The sequence below is a fragment of the Gorilla gorilla genome, chromosome 12, assembly GCF_029281585.2.
Source record: "Gorilla gorilla gorilla isolate KB3781 chromosome 12, NHGRI_mGorGor1-v2.1_pri, whole genome shotgun sequence".
In the NCBI taxonomy this organism is placed as follows: Eukaryota; Metazoa; Chordata; class Mammalia; order Primates; family Hominidae; genus Gorilla; species Gorilla gorilla.
This window is the reverse complement of record NC_073236.2, coordinates 66829527-66848466: the sequence shown is the minus strand read 5'-3', so window position 1 is coordinate 66848466 and position 18940 is coordinate 66829527. Positions and strand designations below refer to the sequence as shown.

Sequence of the window (18940 nt, the reverse complement as noted above, 5' to 3'; positions counted from 1 at the left end):
GACCCGGCCTGGAGTCCCCGCAGAGTTGCGCGGCGCACGGACCCCGTGTCCTTGGGGCGTCAGGAGGCCCAACCCAGATCTGCGCGCCCAGGCAGCGCTCAGGCCGCTAGAATGGACCCCGGCAGCGGCGAGGAAGCGGAACTCTCTGCGGCTCCCTCTCCGCAGTGCGCCGGCAAGGTCCAGGTCCCAGCCTCCCCACCGCCGCCCGCGCCCTCCTAGGCCTCGGAGCGGCGCCTTTCTGCGGCCTGGAAGGTGGGGTGGCAAAGTTTGCGGAGTCCCGGCTCTCACAGCCTGTCGTGAGAACTGCCCCCGGGGAATTCGTCCGCCACACGGAAAAACTGGCCGGAGCAGAGTCGTCCGCGGTTCCGCGGTCGCGGGTGGAAAGTGAAGGTCGAGGGAGGTCAGGCTGCCTCTGCGTGTCCTGACGGCTGGCGTGTTCTCTTGAGATGGGCTCGGGCTACTTGGCCAGCTTCAATTTAAGCCACAGTGTCTCCGAGGCCCTGGCCTGGTCCGGCCCGCCGACACTTGAGCCCCCAGAGCCTCAGAGAAGGCGAGGGGGTGGATCTCCCAGTGCCGAGGCCCGCCGTCCTGGTCCAAGCCGGTCGCGGCACCGTGTCTGGGCACTGGAGCTGCTTCCAGCCCCGCGAACAGCTGGAGGGTGGCAGTGGGACCGCTCCGGCGGCTTCTCCCGCGCAGTGCCCCGCCTGGCCCCTTGTGAAGGGAGTGAGCGTCCCCTTTCCAGAGCTGTCCCCCGTGACATCCAGAAAACGCGAAACCTCAGGAACAAGGTCGCAGCTTCAGACCGCGGCCCAGGAGGCCGATGGTGGGTGAGTGGGAGAGTCCCGGAGAGCAGGGGGGCAGAGAGTTGGTTTTCGGGAAAACCAATGTGTTGGACCCCAAACATCCACCCTCCGCTCGGATCCAAGTTCTCTGAGAACTGAAACGACATCCCGGGACGAATGGGAGAGTTAGGCTGAGCTACACACCGGGGAGGGGAGGGTTGGAGTTTAGCCCCAAGCCCTTCGGACGCCTTCTTCGGCTCCCGCGTGGGTTGAGACGGCGGCAGCAGCCACCAGACTCAGCTAAAGGGCGGAGTCGCGAGGAGAAGCCAGTGGCGAGGGGAGGAGGAGGCCTGAATCTCCCCGCGAAGGCTCCAGTCCGGCTTTTGCCTCCGACTGCGGGCTCCCTCCCCACCCGCCGTCCCTCGCCCCGCCCCGCCCCGCCCCCCACCTTGGGGCAGGTGAGCGGCGGCCAATGGGCGAGCGCGGGGCAGGTGCCCGCTAACTCGCGCCTCGCAGCGCTGGGCGGCCGGGGCTGGGCAGGGCAGTGCGGGGACACCGGGGGCTGGGGTCGGTCCCAGCGGGACTCCGAAAGGAGGGAGACGAGCTCAACCCTCGGGCCTTACCGGCAGCTCGCAGCCTAGCACGGAGCCCGCGCCTGTGCGGGCGCCTGGAGCTGCCCGCTCCGCCGCAGCAGCCGCCGCGCCTGGCCGTACGCTGTGGCCGGACCCCGCGGTCGCTCGCTCACACACCCCTCGCCGCTCCGCGCCTGGCTCGCCCGCGGGGGCCGAGCGCGAGCGGGCGGGCGGGGGAGGTGAGGGGTGCGGGCGGGTGTGCATGTGCCTGGCTGGGTGCACACCCCGCAAGGCGGCGGCGCCAGGACGCGGAGCGCTCCCCAGAGCCCGGCTGCCTCGCACAGCTCCCGCGGCTGCGACCATGTTCCAGCCCGCGGCCAAGCGCGGCTTTACCATAGAGTCCTTGGTGGCCAAGGACGGCGGCACCGGCGGGGGCACTGGCGGCGGGGGCGCGGGCTCCCATCTCCTGGCGGCGGCCGCCTCCGAGGAACCGCTCCGGCCCACGGCGCTCAACTACCCTCACCCCAGCGCGGCCGAGGCGGCCTTCGTGAGTGGCTTCCCTGCCGCGGCCGCCGCGGGCGCGGGCCGCTCGCTCTACGGTGGGCCCGAGCTCGTGTTCCCCGAGGCCATGAACCACCCCGCGCTGACCGTGCATCCGGCGCACCAGCTGGGCGCCTCCCCGCTGCAGCCCCCGCACTCCTTCTTCAGCGCCCAGCACCGGGACCCTCTCCATTTCTACCCCTGGGTCCTGCGGAACCGCTTCTTCGGCCACCGCTTCCAGGGTGAGTGTCCACGCTGTGCCCGCCGAGGCGGCCGGCCGGCGCCCGTGCTGCGGCGATGCGGGGGAGGCTCGGGGGCGCGCGGGGCTGTTTAGAAGTTACTGCCGGGAAGGCTGCAGGTCCGCGGAGGTAGATTCCCAGGCAGGGAAGAGCTGTGTGGCATCCACCCGCGCCTCCGCCGCGTAGGTCTCCCTCCCAGGAAAGCAGGTGGAGACCTCCAGGCTTTTCTAGAAAATATACCAGTTCGGACGCAAGCCCAGGCGCGTCCTCGGAGCCTGTGCTGGCCCTCGCCACAGCCTGCCCAATTCTCTCTCCCGGCTGAGCCAGTCTCAGCCCAGAGTACAACTCCTCCCGCTCTCCCTCCTCCCGGCTTAACCTCGCACCACGCTTCTCTCGCAAGTCCACCACCACCTCCGAGACCTCAGCCTTCGCTGGCGCGTCCCGGCGGGGGAAAGTCCATTCGCGTGCCCCAGCTCTGTGGGAAGCAAGGGCAGCAGGGAGGGCGAATCGGAGAGTTAATGTTCAGTGTGGAGGGCCTGGCTGTCTTGGGATGTTTCTCGGCAACCTTGGCCCGACTTCTCCAAGTCACATGTGCCTCTCCTACCCAAGGTGGGGAAGGTTTGCAGTAAGCAAACTGGCTTCCGCCGTTGCTCGCCGCCTTCGGGAGGGAGCCCACCCGGCTGCTGGAGTACCGAGGACAGTTTTCCCGGGCAGGGGGCGGGGGCAGAGGGCTTTTAAGGTCGTAGCCAGTCCGAACCCCGGAGTTTGCATCCAGCAATCGGCTTGCTAATAAAGATCCTCCACACACACACACACACACACACACACACACACACACACACACACACGTTTCAATTATTTGTCTTTCCCTGAGATAAGAGAGTTGCATTTGTTGGAGTTCGTTTTCTTCCTTGACATTTGTTGGAGTTTGTTTTTTTCTTTTCTTTTTTTTTTAAATTTTATTTTAAAGAGTGGCCTTGATTTGTACAGGTATCACTTTAGTTTCCAGTTTTATTTTGTTAGTGTAGACCAGACCACAGCCTTGTGAGAAGGGTCTATGGCTCAGAGCTAGGTAACCCGGCTTTTAGAGAAACAAATGAAAGGGACATGGCTGGAGCTTCGGCTCCGGGAGCTAATGTGACGGTCTGTAGTCTAGGTCTACAGTCAATTAGATGTTTGGCACAGTTGTTTAGATAATAAAATGAAAATTATCTCTTGACACTTTGACTTTCACAGAAAACCGCTTTCCCAGGTCCCGATTTGTCAGGCAATTTTTTCAGTCCCACCTGGCCAATAGATGCTGACCTGGCAGATCCCACAAAACCAGAGAATGTAATTACTAGAATAAGAATTGTTGTGGGTAGCCTTGCCTCCTCTTTGAAGATTTCAAAGACTTGCCCAAATCCAAATCCGAGAAAACAAAAATGCTACAATGTCATCTGCCTTGGGCAAGAGTTTCTGCCACTTAAAAATAAATGTTTACTGATAACATGAGGATATCTTCAAAATTGAGCAATCTACCCTGGTCCTCCGTGGGCTCGATCCGAAGCCTGGGTCTCGAAACCTGGCGCTCAGGGGCCGAGTTGTAGTTGGGGCGGTGTGTGAGCCCGCGGGCCGCCGCGGCCGAGGGGCTGGTGGGTTGGAGGCTTGTGGAGGGATAGGGGCTCGGAGGAGAGGGCGGGGTCGTTCCTAAGTCCTGTGGCCTCCAGCGGTTCAGCTTGTCCGGAGGCGGCATCCTGGGCCGCACCCTCGGCTTCGAATCCAGCCCCTGACGCCCTCCGCACCGCGGTTCCTGCCTCCGGGCGCCGAGGGCCGGGGGCGCCTGGAGAGAAATCCAGCTCCGGCTCTGAGCGTCTCCAGTCAGGCGAGGCGGATAAATCCTTCGCAAAACCCTCTTGGAAATTGCCGCCGCTTCCTGAGCCATCAGTCCCAGCGGGTACGTTATCGAGTTGCACAAACAGTTGGATTTTTCCCTCAAGAACCGAGTCTGGACGCGGAGATGGAGCCAAGTGTGGCTGCATTTTCGGACCCGGAAATCCGTTGGGCACTGAAGGACTTTTCGAACCCTGTAGCGCTGTTGCTTCGCGGTCCATCGTCGCCGCTGCAGACGGATGCGCTCCCCGGCGGCTCTACGCCCTCCAGTCCCGGCCAGGCCTCTGGGCTGGGAGCCGAGCCGTCTCGGGCCCTCCGGCGCCGCGTTTTCTAGAGAACCGGGTCTCAGCGATGCTCATTTCAGCCCCGTTTTAATGCAACAAACGAAACCCCACACGAACGAAAAGGAACATGTCTGCGCTCTCTGCGCAGCGCTTGGGCGGCGCGGTCCCGGCGCGCGGGGAAGCGGCGTCTCCGCTAACCGAGGAGCTGGAAGGGGAAAAGCGAATGCGGAATCGTCCAGGACCCCGAAGGTCGGGGCCGCTCGCGAGCACCGAAGGGGAGGAGCCGACGAAGACCAGGAGTGGGCCGCATTTCGGTACTGTTTTCCCGAGATCAGGAACTTTCCGGGTCTAGGAGCAACGCCTGGAGGGGGCTGTAGAGACCCAGCCCCCCGGGACCGCAACTACAATGGGCCGGAGCTTCTAAGGTCGCCTTTGTTCTGGCAGGAGGACGGGGAATGAGGTTATCTCCGCCGCCTGTCCTGCCTCTCCCTCTCCTAGCCCTAGGGCCCTCCGCCCAGCCGTCCGGCCCTGAGCCCCTGGCCGGCGGCGGCCTCTCCAGCGAAGACTGCGGCTCGAAGACTGCAGCTCGGACCCCGGGTGCTTCGGATCCCTAGCTCCCACCTCCAGCCGCCTCATTCCTGGGAATCTCTTGTGCTAGTTCCCAGCCATTGCCTTGAAGGGGCCCTAAAAGAGTGGCTGTAGAAAAATCGGAGGGGTAGGGAAGCAGGGAGGAGAGGAGTATTCATTTCCCTAGCTCCAGGGACGGCTATACCAGTCCCTTTCCACTTTACTAACTGTCCTGGTCCGAAACTGACAGCCCGTTCTCACAGCCCGGAATTACTGCGTCCAAACAGGCCGCACCCTAGCCCCAAGTTTGTTCTGCCCTTGTGGTCCAGGCAAGGGAAACTGAACCCCTGGTAGGGGTGGTTCAGGCCTCCTTCCCACAGGTCGGGGGGGGGGGCGGTACAGGTACCTGTGCACCTAAGGCATCACCCTTGTCTTTGCAGAAACATGTAGCAATTGATCTGTTTCTCAGGATGTTTGGTGTTGTACTAAACATCCTCTTTCTAACAGGGAAAAGTCCTTATTCTTTTGGAATCAAATAACCTGTCATCACTTAGCATCTTGACTCATCCTGCAGTCTCCTGCTTCTCTGTGATAGGGTTAGAAGGACCCCTGTATTTTTGCACATGCATGTGAATATACCCTTTAGGACACATGCTGTCTACCACAACTGGACATGACAATGACCTGGGGCCATTTTCTCAGTAACGTAGACCCAAAGCAACCTAGCATCCCCCTAAAATAACCAGACTTGAGGCAAAAGGGCATGTATGTTGGTACAGAAGCTTGTTGCCTTCATCCTCTCATCTGGGTTTATAAAGACAAACACAGAGCACTCCACCACACAGGTGACTGACATATACCACATAATTACAAAATAATCACTAAGTCACAGACACTGGGGCAGACTGCAAACCTGCTTCCTCAGCCCCACACTGCCCTTCACACCTCTGCATCCTATTCATACACACTTACGGGGCTTTCCACACTGCAGCCTCACTTCTGACCAACCTGGGCCAGCCCAGCATCTGAGGCCAAACCCTGCCAATGCTGGGATGAGCTAGGCTTTCTCTCTCCCTCTCTGGTTCATTTGTCCAGAGGAAACCACTGTTGGGACTTCACCCAGGTTCATAACAATGTTGTTTTTTGAAGCAAGTTATTAACATTAACAAGAAGCATTTGCTTTCCACCCACCTTTCCCTGGCCTACCTCACTGCACACCCCAGAGACTTTAATCTTCCTTATTCCCCACCTGGAGCAGGCTCCATATTTTTCTGCCCTTTACTCATCTCTGCCAGACCACCTCCCCTGACCACCTGTCTATTCCACTATCCCAAGTCAAACTTCTCTTCCTTCAGTCGGACCTGAGGGCCCTAGATCTGCGCCACTTGAATAATCAAATGGGGTGTCCCTCACCCATCTCCCTGTGATGTGGTCCCACCATTTTTGTGGCCGCACAGATCCAACCAGTTGAAATTGATAAGGTGACTGGAGATTATTGACTGACCCCTTCCAGGCACTAGCCCCGCAATCCTAGCAACTCTGTTCCACAGAAAACTCCAGCAAAAACTTGGCTTGTTTAGGTAACCAAAGCCCAGAGACTTGGAGGAAGTAAGGTCAGGGAGTTTCCACCAACAGAGGGACAAGAACAGTTACCTGGAGAGTTTTAGCTACAGCATCTCAATTATGTGCTTTTGATTCACTTACATAGATGTTTCCAGAGATGGGAGATGTTAACTGAATTATCCAGGTGATTGTCTTAGAGCAAAGCAACAGGTCAAATCAAGTCCAACCAGTAGCCATCTCTGAAGAAATTAATTGGATCAGTCAATCCCAACAGCTAATTCTGTCAAAATAATCCATCTAGGGTTCCGTGTTTTTGGTGCATCAGGAGGCTGTTATGTGCCCTTACATGAGAATCCATGGGTGATTTTGTCAGGGCCTATTATGAGTCTGTTAGCATGTGCAACCAAGCCAGAGATTGTGTGAGGGCCTAGTGGGGTGTTCATTGAGACAGGCGCTGTGGGTAGAGGCTTGTTTTGGCATTGATAGTTTCTGACCCCATCTCCCCTACCCCAGCTTCATCCAGTCCAGTGTTATCCCTTCCTCCTGCATGTGGGAGCTGAGTCCCTATGCTGGCCAACATTTGCTAAGGGACAGTCACACTCTAAAAATCCTATACAGTAGATAGGAAAAAAGACAGTAGGGAGGCTGGAACATATATTTACACACGCCCATGCAGAAACCAATATATCTATATCTATATATATTAGAGAGAAAGATGACATCTAGATATTTATACACGTTTCTTTAGCAAGGGACTATTCAGGGATGAAGCAGGGATGAAGCTTTTCCCACCAGACAGTACTTGGAGTCTCCAATGTGTGTGTGTTGGGGTAGGGGGTTGGGGGCTTACCCTAGAGGCTGGGTCTCTGGACAGCCAAGGCCTGGGGGAGAGAGAGGTGGAGAAACGGGAAGAAGGAGCCTGACTTTCCACTTCCAGGTGCTGCCTGGACCACTGACCTAGCCACTGGCCTATTTATACCCCCTGCAAGACAGAGCTAGAGCGTGCTGGCAGGAGTTTTTAATAAGCTAGTAGCCTGAGCATTCAGCCGCAAGACTAGTGCAAGCAGGTGTGAAGGGATTGCTCCTTGTGTACCTTCTAGTTCTTGAATCTGTGTTTGGCAAAGGTGTGCCTAGCACCCCGCTGCTCCCCTTATCACGTTCCTGACCCCCAGCCCTGCCTCTACCCTGGGTCCTCTTGGAGGGAGATGCTTTGCGACCAGTTAACTGAAAGCAAATCGCTGGGGCTGGCGGCCAGGGCAGCGCCCCTGGGAAAGGGCGGAGAAAGAGCGCCATGGACTTTTCTTCCCCACCCCTTGGCCTCTTCCGCTGCCCCAGGCATTGTGGATGTGGGTCCACGCCTCGTCCGGCCTGGACCCATCTCTTGGCTTAACAGAGGGATCTGGAGAGCTGTTATTCCCCGCGTCCCCCCGCGGAGTGGCTCTCCAGTGTGGGGAGGTGTTGCGCAGGGGAGTGGACTTAGGGAAGGGGCGGCAAAAGGGCAAAGGGAGAAATGGCGTGTGTGTGCGTGTCAAGGAATGGAGAGGGCAGGGCGCTTGGGAGCAGGGCGCGAGGCCAGGCTCTGTTGGGCCCCGGCTCACGGCGCCCCTTCTCTCTGTCTGTACCTGCGTGTGTTGCCGTCGGCGGCGGGGCCGCAGCCAGTGACGTGCCCCAGGACGGGCTGCTTCTGCACGGCCCCTTCGCACGCAAGCCCAAGCGGATCCGCACGGCCTTCTCGCCCTCGCAGCTGCTGCGGCTGGAGCGCGCCTTCGAGAAGAACCACTACGTGGTGGGCGCCGAGCGGAAGCAGCTGGCCGGCAGTCTCAGCCTCTCCGAGACGCAGGTAATCACCCCCGGTCGCGGCCTGCCCTGCGCCCGGAGCCCGGGTGGAGGTGAGGGTGCGCGGGTGCAGGAGAGGCCCTGAGCCCGCCCCAGCCCAGCCTTGCTGGGTTCCAAAAGGCCCACATTCCCCGCGGCGCTGCGGTCAAGCCCGTCTTTAGAGCCCCTTCCTCGAGACTGCGTGCAGCCTGCTGAGCCCTCAGGACTTTTGTCAAGCGCTAAAGACGTAGCAGGAGGCAGAGTAAATGCAAACTGTATCCCGAGCCCGGCTCCCAAAGCTCCTCACGGGGGGACCAGATTCCCTGGAGGAAGCGGGTCGCCTCGGGAGCGGGCAGCGCAGGCAGCACCGAGGCCACTGGAGCTGGCTCCAGCCCTGGCATTCCTGCAGCCCTTTTCCCGCCACTGTGTCGGGGCGCTCATAGTCCTGCGGGGAGCCAGTCCGCACTGGCTTTGCTGCTGTTCCTGGGCAAAACTGGCGGAGCCTTGGCTGCCCACCAGCCAGGAGCGTCTGGGGAGAAAGCCCAGGTGTCCTCAGACTACCAACAGAGGGGCTTAACCAGGGAGGGGCCAGCCCCTGCTTGGGGCCCGAGGGTTGCTCTGATCCGGCCCAGGCCGGCTGGTAGGGCTGTGGAAGCCACGGTGTGCGCGCGCAGAGCATCTGAGGGGCCTGGGCCTGGTGGGAAATAGACCCCGGGTACTCAGGTGCTTCTCTGAATCACTGGAAAGGCTGTCGAATGGGAGAAGGAATAAACTCCAACGGCGTCTGGGCTTGAACTGAGTGAAATTAACAATTACCGTGTAGTGTTTTTGTAACTGATCATTAATTTAAGGGAAAAAATTAAAGAATTAGATGAAAGTTATAGGGAGGTGGATTTGGGTTCATTGTAAGTAGACTTTGCCATAAATAAATGCTGCCTGGGATCACTGCATAAGCTCTTGGTCCACCCAGGTCCGACGTGTTGGAGTGGGGCTCAGCGACCCTCAGCCTAGCTGCTGCCCTGGAGGTGGATTTCAGTCTCTGCGTGCCGGCCGGCTCCCAGAGTTGCGAGAGGCCGGCTCCGCGGTCTCCCAGCTACCTCCCGGCTGACTTTTCACCTTCCGCTCCCCTTTCCTCCTAGTCTCGACCCTACTACACCACCGTCCCCTCCCAAGTCCCGGGCAGTGAGAAGATGCCTGGCATGGGGGGCAGCCGGAGCCTCCCTTTAGCAGCCAGAGTAGGAAGGGGGCTTAGTGAGGGAGCCCAGACCCATACTTCATCCGCAGCTTTCTTCGGCGGACCTTACCCTCTCCTCCTTCAGTGGCATTTTGGCATCTATTGTCGTCATATCTGTCTGCTGCCCCACTTAATCTACAAATCGCTCATGGGTCGGAGGCAGGACCCGTGCGTTTTCAGATGTACTAGCTGGGCTGTTCTAACTGCAGGGAAAAAGCTTACAAAACAAGAGTTAATTTTAAAAACGTTTCAAAGAAAGATGTGTTTTTAAAAATAAGTTAATAAAATAACACTCCCTTTTCCCTCCTGCCAGTGTTTTAAAATTATTGTTTGAAACAAGGTGTCAGTTTAAGAATGGTGTTTATAATTAACTTCATTTAAAAAGTAATATTTATTAAATTTTAATTGCAGAAGTGTAAGAAAACAAAAATGGTTTTTAATCCTACCACCCACAGATTAACACTTGTTGAAATAATGTCATTGTTTTTAAACTTTCAATTTTTTAGCTCAGTGAGAGCATTTTTAATTAACTCTCTTTCAAACTGAACCTAGCTGCCTGTCAATATTTGCTCCTAACAATGCCAGTTAGTAAACGGACTGATTGTTTCTTTCATTTTTATTATGAGACATTTCAAACATATATTTAAAACAAAACCAGATAGAATAACATAAACGTATCCAGCTTCATTAACTATCAAAACTCAGGGCTAATCTTCTTCCCGTCTGTAAATGAGCTGCTTTTTGCATATGGTACAACAAAAAGAATGAGGGGAGGTTTGAGCCTGAGGAACCTGCCGTGGCAGCCTGTCCTTCCAGGTGAAGACCCTGAGATGGAGAGATGGTTTGGACAGAGCTTCCCAGGTGGGCAAACATGATTTTAAATACCTGCCTCCCTGCTAACTTACTGTGTAACCCTGGGCAAGTCACTTAACCTCTCTGAGCTCTGGTTTCCTCATTGAGAAAATAGTTGTTTAATGATTAAAGGTACCTCATATGAGCTCAAATAATATTAATCCCCATCCCTAGTCCCTTCCCTTTAAGGTAGTATGTCAGATTAGTAGCATAAGAAGATCCAAACCTGTGTGTCCTCTTAGTCCAGCGTTCTTCCTCCCTTGTGCAGTTTCCATCATCAACATTGCCTTTCTGTTGCCCTCATAACTTATCATACGGAGCCAGGCTATATAATTAGCTACTTCTCTATCCGCCTCTTGGTACTTACCAGGCAAGCTTACCTGTCATTTCCAGCTATCAGCTATTTGTCAAGCATCAGTCACCCCCATCAGACCCCCTGTCATGCATTTCTACTGTTAATATCTGTATCTGTCTCCAGAGCTCTCTAATCTGTCCCGCCCCATAGCTGTTTTACATCTAGCCATATACTTCTGTCTGCTCTCATTAAACTGCCTCCCCAAAACTGGTTAATTTATATTTCCGATTTTCTATTAGTTATATGTTCTTCCTAACAATAAGAACTATTTACCCATTTGTTCATTATCTTTGTCATCTATTTTACCTTCTGTGTTTCCACCATTCATCTCAAACTTCATCTCCATAGAGCTATTTCGCAACTGACAAACAGTATATTCATATGTCTGGTAATGGTTATCTATTATTGGCTCTGGCTTTGTCTTCTCTCTGGGTCTGGGCCTCAGTTTCTGTATCTGTGAGATTGAATGACACAAATTCCAGGGTTTTTTCTAGTCCTGAGTTTCTGTGACTCCTCTACATTCTGCTTCTCTGTGTTTCTGTATACTACCTCCTCCACATTCTCAGAGCTCACCGCACAACCCCTGCCTATCATGATATGCATCAAACTTTGTTGTTATTACTTAATTATCTGCCATGTCCAAACATCAATCTGTAGACCAGCAGTATGCATCTCTCAGGGAGATCTTAAAATACAGATTCCTGGGTTTCACTCAGGAGATTCTCTTAGGAAGTCCAGGATAGGGTGCAGGAAAAAGTTTAAAAACAGTTATTTGGGTGATCGTGATGAATAACAGGCCTGAGCATCTTAGCTCTGGGAGGCAGAGGCCAAGCCTGTCTATTTCTTACAGAACCCAGCTCAGTGCCCGGGATGGAGTACATGCTCAATAAACATGTATTGAATTAATGAGCACATTTCTCTTTGCCCATACAAATACACACTAACTTTATCAGTCATTCCCCTTGCTCTCTGCTGTCACTGCTCCCTCCCTGTCCCTCTCCTTCTATCTTTCCCTTGTACTTTCACAGCTGATTATTGATTTAGATTATGCATATACCAGTTTGTGGATAAAACTTCTCGGAGGGTTACTCAGATCAGTGTGTGAATGAGCTCTTAATCCAGATCTCAGAAGTCTGTGCACTCCCCAAGCTTTAGCTGGGTGCTAGGAGGTGGGCAACCTGGGTGACTCTGTGTGTTTAGTGGGAATGGGGTATTCATGCTGGGATGGCCAGTGCCTCAATCTAGGAGATGAGGGAAGAGCCCTGGGCAAAGGCTAGTTCTCCCTTCAGGTTCTAATGACTTGTTCCTCACTGCTTCGGTGCCGCCCTGGAGTATGACCAGGAAGGTACCAGTCTAAGCTTCAGTCCTGGTGGCTGGTTGGGCAGACCTGGGCCTGGGTCATTGCAGAGGCTCAAGTTTAATGAGTGTGTGTAATGGGTGTGTGCAACATGTGTCTGCCCATGTGGGGCACCAACGGGCTTTATGTGATTGATGCCCAAAGGTCAGATGATAGCATAGGTACACATTAGATGCCATTAGGCAGTCACATGACATGGAGTGCAGCTTGCATGCTTTTATGTGTGTTCGTGTGTGTGTCGGGGGTAGGGGTAAGTTAGTTTTAGGGGGAGTGAGAGAAAGCACCTGGTTGCTCCAGGCTGATCAACTGGTCAGTGTTTCCAGCTACTTCTTCTGCTCTGAACAGATCAGCAGGTGTTTCTTGACCTTGCCTGGGTTAGAGTTTAGCTGAGCGGTGAAGGCAAAGGGTACAGAAACGTGGCCTGTGGCTTTGAAGATTTCTTACTGAGTGATGAAGGCTAAGTGCAAAGCTTGCACATTTGTGAAACATGCACAGGAAGAATGACTAGGGTCCCCTTTGAGGTCACAGCTGTGGGCTGAGGGGTGTCAGGATAGAAACGCTTGAGAAGATGGCTCCAGGAGGCCTCAGACCTGGAAGGCTTGTGGGGATGCCTAGGATCCTAGGTTGGAGGGAAAGAAGGGCAGGGTTTGAGGCAGGCAGATGAAGACAGAGCAGGAGCTGTCAAGACAAGCCACCATCTTGGAGCCCAAGGGCAGGGAGATCTTGGGAGGCAGGAGTTACAGTCACCTGCCTATGGCTTTTTCCCCTCAGAGGCATGGAAAGGAGGATTTGGAGGGTCCTTTCCTGCTCTGGAATGTTCTGGCCTTAGAGGGATGGATAAGAGGGGGATATCCAAGTGACCTGAATTTTAGGGAAAAATCAAGAGACATTTGTTCCTAGCTCACGGTGTGTCCACATCTCTTCTCTAAGTCTTGGCTTTTCTTCAAGAACTTCTGCATCTCATGTTCCAGGAGTCCTGTGTGGGAGGATGAGGGGGAGATAAAGGAGATTAGAGTGGTTCTGTGAGGAGTTGGCACCAACATGTCCTGAGGTGAATCTTATGATGTCTCCCTGAGAGAGATAGAGGAAGGGTCCAGGCTGGGCTGAAAGAGGAGGAGACAGGGAGGCTTAGGGAGATCATGGTTATGGTTGGTGGGGAGCTGGAGGTGACCTCAGCTTACTCAGGTGAAGGTTGAACTTAGCATGGCATTGGGCTTGACCTTGAGAGTGGGAACAGCCCACATGATCAAATGATAGGAAATGGGTCCCCAGGGAAGAGAGAAAGCTGAGGGGTGACTTGACTGATATCTCCAGGCTCCTGTCCATTCTGGGATATTTGAAATCTTTGAAGACAGGACACATATTCACCTGAAAGTGTGCAGGGGCCTGGAGCCACAGACTTTTCCATTTGCAGGAGTGGTGAAAAAGAAGGGATCCAGACCTCGTTCATTCAAAATAGCAGATTATTCCAAAGTAAAGTCTGATTAGTTCTGAAATATCGGCTGGAGCTGTAGTTTGCTTGTTTGTTAGTTCATTTTTCCCTTTGTTCTTGCATGCATGTCTTCATTCATTAATGCATACATTGATCAATCCTCTAGCAAATTGATACATTCATTCATTCATAGCAGTTTCACCTTCTTCATTCTGCCTGACTCAAGCCAACCCTTCTTCTGCCCAGCAGTAGGTGTCCCTCCTCCAACTTCCCCTAAAAGTGGCCAATCCAATTTACCATGTGGAATATTAAAAACTGGCCCTCTTGCAAAAGTGTCCACAAAACTAAGAAAAAGATCCAATTTCTCCATCATTGAGCACTTCTCAAAGCCTTTGCTGATTAGAATTCTACCCCTCTTCTATTCATTTTCTCCTGTTTTCCAGGTGTGGCCCAGGGACCTCTTGCCTAGAGCATAGGCTTGTCCAGCCAGATGACTATACATGGAACATGTCCTCTGGGCAGGGCACTGGGACTAACATAACAGTTTGGCTCTCCAGTCTCATAGTCTGGTGAGGAGGCAGATGTAAATAAATAAATTAGTGCACAGTGGGGGTCACTGTTACTGAGACTGGGACGAGGTACTAAGGAACTACAGGCAGGTGATGGGGCAGGACCATTAAGGAACATCAGGACAGGGTCTTGAAGGCTAAGGAGAGTATTCCAGGGTTGGTAAGTCAGGAGAATGGAGACTTTTGGAAGGATGTGGCCTCTGAGAAACTGAGATGTTCACTTCACAGTGAAATGAGGACTTGGGAGACCACAAGGGACCTCTTGCTACAGCAGAGAGGTCAGAGTGGGCAAGGGGTCCTCCAGCTAACATTCCAACTGTACCTCGGGGCTTAGAGAGAGGTGAGTAGTGTATTTATGTTGGGGATGGGGAGGCATGTGCAGGACAGATCCAGCCTCCAAGCCATACCATATAACCCAGCTCCTTTCCAGGGCCTGTTTTCTCTAGGGAAGGGGCTCTGAAGGATCCAGAGTTGCCTGGCTGGGTTGGAGAGGTCATGAAATGTCACTCTCATCTCCTAATACACTCAGAGCCCAGTTCCTTTTCTTTTTCCAAGTAAAAAATAACTACCATTATCAATAATCTATTAAGGAAAATTCAGAAAAGTAGAAAGAAGAAAGAAACATCACCCACACTTTGGGTATATTTCCTTCTAGTCTTTTTTCCCCGTGTGTAGATTTTGTTTTCCTATGGTTGTGATCACACTGTGCCAGCCTTGTGCATCCTGGCGTTTCCATTAATGCTATGAAGTTGTAAGCACTACCCTGTTATTGCAGTCTTTGTAAACAGCATCTGGACACTCAGCCCAAGGCTGTTCTCCGGAAGATGGCCAGGCTGCACAGGGAGAGGGTTTATGTCCCTGCCTCTAGAGAGATGCCTACTTGACCCCAGTATTTTTCATGGAGAAAATATTCAGAATCACCTTTCACTTGGGTGCCCTAGGAAGCTGCCTCTGGCCTATCCTGTGCCTGAAGTCGCCATCCAAAGCTTTCCTTCTTTGAGCCAGTGTTGCTAGTCAAGGGCAGCATGCTGGGCCCGTCCCACTACAGGCCAATGTGACCGTCAGTCTCCTTCCTGAAGGACACTTGGAAATGCGTGTGGAAAGAGGAAGGTACAGAAAAGGGCCCCCGGTCCCTGGTACTGCCCGCATCACCTGACAGTCACCTTCGGCCAGCCCACTTGGGCTTCTCAGGAATGACGCCCCGGCCGTGCATCTGGCCCTGAGTCACGCGCAGGAGGCAGGGTGAGCTCACCCGCCCACTGACTGGCACAGTCATAGCAGGCTCCAGGGTGGGGGGCAGGGGCCAGGCTGCTGCCAAATGGTTGTGCTGAGAACCACCCAGGGTCCAGGTGGCCCTGCTCCCAAAGATAGGTGGGCTTGGAGTCCAGCAGCCTGTGCCCAGAGCCTCTGCCATCCTCCACGGCCGGCCTAGGTGAGATGTGCAGGCTATGGGCTTGGAAATGAGGGGAGAATCCCCTTGCCCTCACTCCATCCATCGAGGCCGGGCACCAACCCTTCCTGGGCCAGCTTTCCAGCCCCTGGCTGGCTGCTCTGCAGGCACTGAGTGCCAGCTGCCCCCATCCCCATGCCAGTGCTCTAAAATCAGTGCTCTCAAACAAGGGCAGATGGTGCAGTGGAAGTCCTGGCAAGAAGGGACTGTGAGGGGAAGTCCTGGGGTAGGTGGGACAGAGAGGACTGCCTGGGAAGGGTGTAGGGGCAGCACCTCCTGGGCATGAAACCATCTGCAGGGCACAGGGGCCAGGCCTGCCTCTGCATGCACTGCTTGGCCTTGTGGCTAAGGCCTGTGCTTTACCCAGTTCTCCGGGAGCAGGAGCAGTCTTTCTGAGGCCTGCCCTCAGCCCTGCCCAGGGTTCAAGGATCTCTCCTCAGCATCATTGCTGCTGCCAAAACCAAGAGGCTACCCACCATTCCTCACCCGCAACTCTGCCACGCAGCACCGTCTGCACAGCTGCAGTTGGCCACATCCACTTGCTTTTAAATGTGCTGTCATTTCCTGGAAACCATCCGGGCCTTGTAGCCTGCCCTCTGCACCTCCTCCCCCAGGGGCCCTCTGGAGCAAGAATCCAAGAGGTGCCCTGGTGCTGCAAGTGTCCCCAGAACATTTCTTCTATGCATGAAGGACTGAAGCCCAGAGGGGGAAGGGACTTAGCTGAGAATCAGTACCCAGGATCCTCCTGCCAACGCTGAAGATGGTTTGGGTCTGGCCTGACTCTGCAAAGCCAAGTAAAGAACCACGGAGTCAGGGAGAGTTGACAGATGAAGGCTTTCTCCACAGCCCACAAGCACTAAGTCCAGTCCAGGAGCCAGGATGAGCCTCCCAGATTATGCATGAGAGGACATTAAGGGCTGTGTCCTGGACACTGAACAGTTGCTGGAGAAGGAGGGAAAAGAGGTTTCCTGGAGGAGATGGCTTAGAACCATAGACCTGCCCTCTGCCTTATGCCTCCTCCATCATGGAGGATGGCTGTCCAGTTTCTGTTTGAACCCCACCCCATACCTTGCCAGGGCTCTCACTGCCAGACACAGAATAGGGGGCTCCCTGGGTTCAAAGTAGAGCTCACTTCTGTCCCCTGGGCTTCTCCTGACTATTCCTTGTGTGACCTGTTCCCACATCTGGATGGGCTGCAGGAGCCAGTGCTGTGGGGACAGAAGGTCTGGAGCTGCCCGTGAAGGGCAGAACGCTGCCCTCAGACCCGCTTCCTCCCTGTCCTTGTCTGTCCAAGGAGAATGAGGTCTCACTGGTGGATTTCGGACTACCCTGAGGAAATGGCAGCTAAGGGACAAGGCCCCCCACCTGCCCAGCTCCAGCCTCTGATGAGGGGTGGGAGAGAGCTACATGAGGTTGCTAAGAAAGCCTCCCCTGAAGGAGACCACACAGTGTGTGAGGTTGGAGTCTCTAGCAGCAGGTTCTGTGCCCCCAGGGATAGTCTGGCTATCCAGGCACTGCTCTTGATATAAACACCACCTCCTAGTTATGAAACCATGCCCACTCTGCCTCTCTGTATGGAAAAGAGTATGGGGCTGGCCCGTGGGGTGGTGTCCACTTTAGGCCCTGTGGGAGATCATGGGAACCCACGCAGTAGGTCATAGGCTCTCTCACTTACTACTCACATCCACTCTGTGAAGAAGCGATTATGGTCTCTCCTCTAGAAACTCGTAGACTCCCAGGTCTGCTGGCTTCCAGAGCCTGCACTCCTCCACCTTGGCTTGGCTTTGCTGGGGCTAGAGGAGCTAGGATGCGCAGCAGCTCTGTGACCCTTTGTTTGAGAGGAACAGGAAAACCACCCTTCTCTCTGGCCCACTGTGTCCTCTTCCTGCCCTGCCATCCCCTTCTGTGAATGTTAGACCCATGGGAGCAGCTGGCCAGAGGGGACCCCGGCCTGGGCCCTAACCCTATGTAGCCTCAGTCTTCCCATCAGGCTCTCAGCTCAGCCTGAGTGTTGAGGCCCCAGTGGCTGCTCTGGGGGCCTCCTGAGTTTCTCATCTGTGCCCCTCCCTCCCTGGCCCAGGTGAAGGTGTGGTTCCAGAACCGGAGGACAAAGTACAAACGGCAGAAGCTGGAGGAGGAAGGGCCTGAGTCCGAGCAGAAGAAGAAGGGCTCCCATCACATCAACCGGTGGCGCATTGCCACGAAGCAGGCCAATGGGGAGGACATCGATGTCACCTCCAATGACTAGGGTGGGCAACCACAAACCCACGAGGGCAGAGTGCTGCTTGCTGCTGGCCAGGCCCCTGCGTGGGCCCAAGCTGGACTCTGGCCACTCCCTGGCCAGGCTTCAGGGAGGCCTGGAGTCATGGCCCCACAGGGCTTGAAGCCTGGGGCCGCCATTGACAGAGGGACAAGCAATGGGCTGGCTGAGGCCTGGGACCACTTGGCCTTCTCCTCGGAGAGCCTGCCTGCCTGGGCGGGCCCACCCGCCACCGCAGCCTCCCAGCTGCTCTCCGTGTCTCCAATCTCCCTTTTGTTTTGATGCATTTCTGTTTTAATTTATTTTCCAGGCACCACTGTAGTTTAGTGATCCCCAGTGTCTCCCTTCCCTATGGGAATAATAAAAGTCTCTCTCTTAATGACACAGGCATCCAGCTCCAGCCCCAGAGCCTGGGGTGGTAGATTCCGGCTCTGAGGGCCAGTGGGGGCTGGTAGAGCAAACGCGTTCAGGGCCTGGGAGCCTGGGGTGGGGTACTGGTGGAGGGGGGCAAGGGTAATTCATTAACTCCTCTCTTTTGTTGGGGGACCCTGGTCTCTACCTCCAGCTCCACAGCAGGAGAAACAGGCTAGACATAGGGAAGGGCCATCCTGTATCTTGAGGGAGGACAGGCCCAGGTCTTTCTTAACGTATTGAGAGGTGGGAATCAGGCCCAGGTAGTTCAATGGGAGAGGGAGAGTGCTTCCCTCTGCCTAGAGACTCTGGTGGCTTCTCCAGTTGAGGAGAAACCAGAGGAAAGGGGAGGATTGGGGTCTGGGGGAGGGAACACCATTCACAAAGGCTGACGGTTCCAGTCCGAAGTCGTGGGCCCACCAGGATGCTCACCTGTCCTTGGAGAACCGCTGGGCAGGTTGAGACTGCAGAGACAGGGCTTAAGGCTGAGCCTGCAACCAGTCCCCAGTGACTCAGGGCCTCCTCAGCCCAAGAAAGAGCAACGTGCCAGGGCCCGCTGAGCTCTTGTGTTCACCTGCCCTTCTGTTTGTCCCACTTGTCAGGATGAAGGTTTCCTGACAAGCAAATCTGCATTCCTAAGTCTTTCCCTTACGACATCCAGACCCCTTTCTTTCTTCTTCACCTCCCATGTGCTCATGAAACCTCTGCTCTTTGGCCTCCATGCCACCATTCTGCTGGTGCTAATGACAGTCACCAACCACAGTCACTGGCCACCCCCTTGTGGCC

At 54.9% G+C, this 18940-nt stretch overlaps 1 protein-coding gene across 5 annotated transcripts; it reads left to right on the top strand.

Moving 5' to 3' along the window:
• Positions 1–1074: 1074 nt before the first annotated feature.
• Positions 1075–18125, top strand: EMX1 (empty spiracles homeobox 1). 5 transcript variants are annotated; one of them, XR_010129948.1, is made up of 4 exons: positions 1075–2136; positions 8075–8259; positions 9205–14033; positions 15113–15237. XR_010129948.1 is itself a non-coding variant. In XM_055378082.2 (4 exons), exons 1-3 carry the CDS (start codon positions 1617–1619, stop codon positions 15254–15256), a joined length of 849 nt encoding a protein of 282 aa, XP_055234057.1. In that variant the 5' UTR covers positions 1075–1616; the 3' UTR covers positions 15257–15275; positions 17564–17695. The 5 variants fall into 5 exon arrangements, 3 of the variants coding, with proteins under 3 accessions (XP_055234057.1, XP_030863939.1, XP_030863940.1); XR_010129947.1 differs by having other exon boundaries at positions 14975–15205; XM_055378082.2 differs by lacking the exon at positions 9205–14033 and adding an exon at positions 17564–17695 and having other exon boundaries at positions 15113–15275.
• The last annotated feature ends 815 nt before the right edge of the window (positions 18126–18940 follow it).

Coding starts and splice junctions, on each gene's coding strand:
- EMX1 (XM_031008079.3), top strand. CDS start 1,617: ATGTGCCTGGCTGGGTGCACACCCCGCAAGGCGGCGGCGCCAGGACGC. Junction 2,137..8,074: donor CTTCGGCCACCGCTTCCAGG/GTGAGTGTCCAC, acceptor GCGGGGCCGCAG/CCAGTGACGTGCCCCAGGAC. Junction 8,260..17,563: donor TCAGCCTCTCCGAGACGCAG/GTAATCACCCCC, acceptor TCCCTGGCCCAG/GTGAAGGTGTGGTTCCAGAA.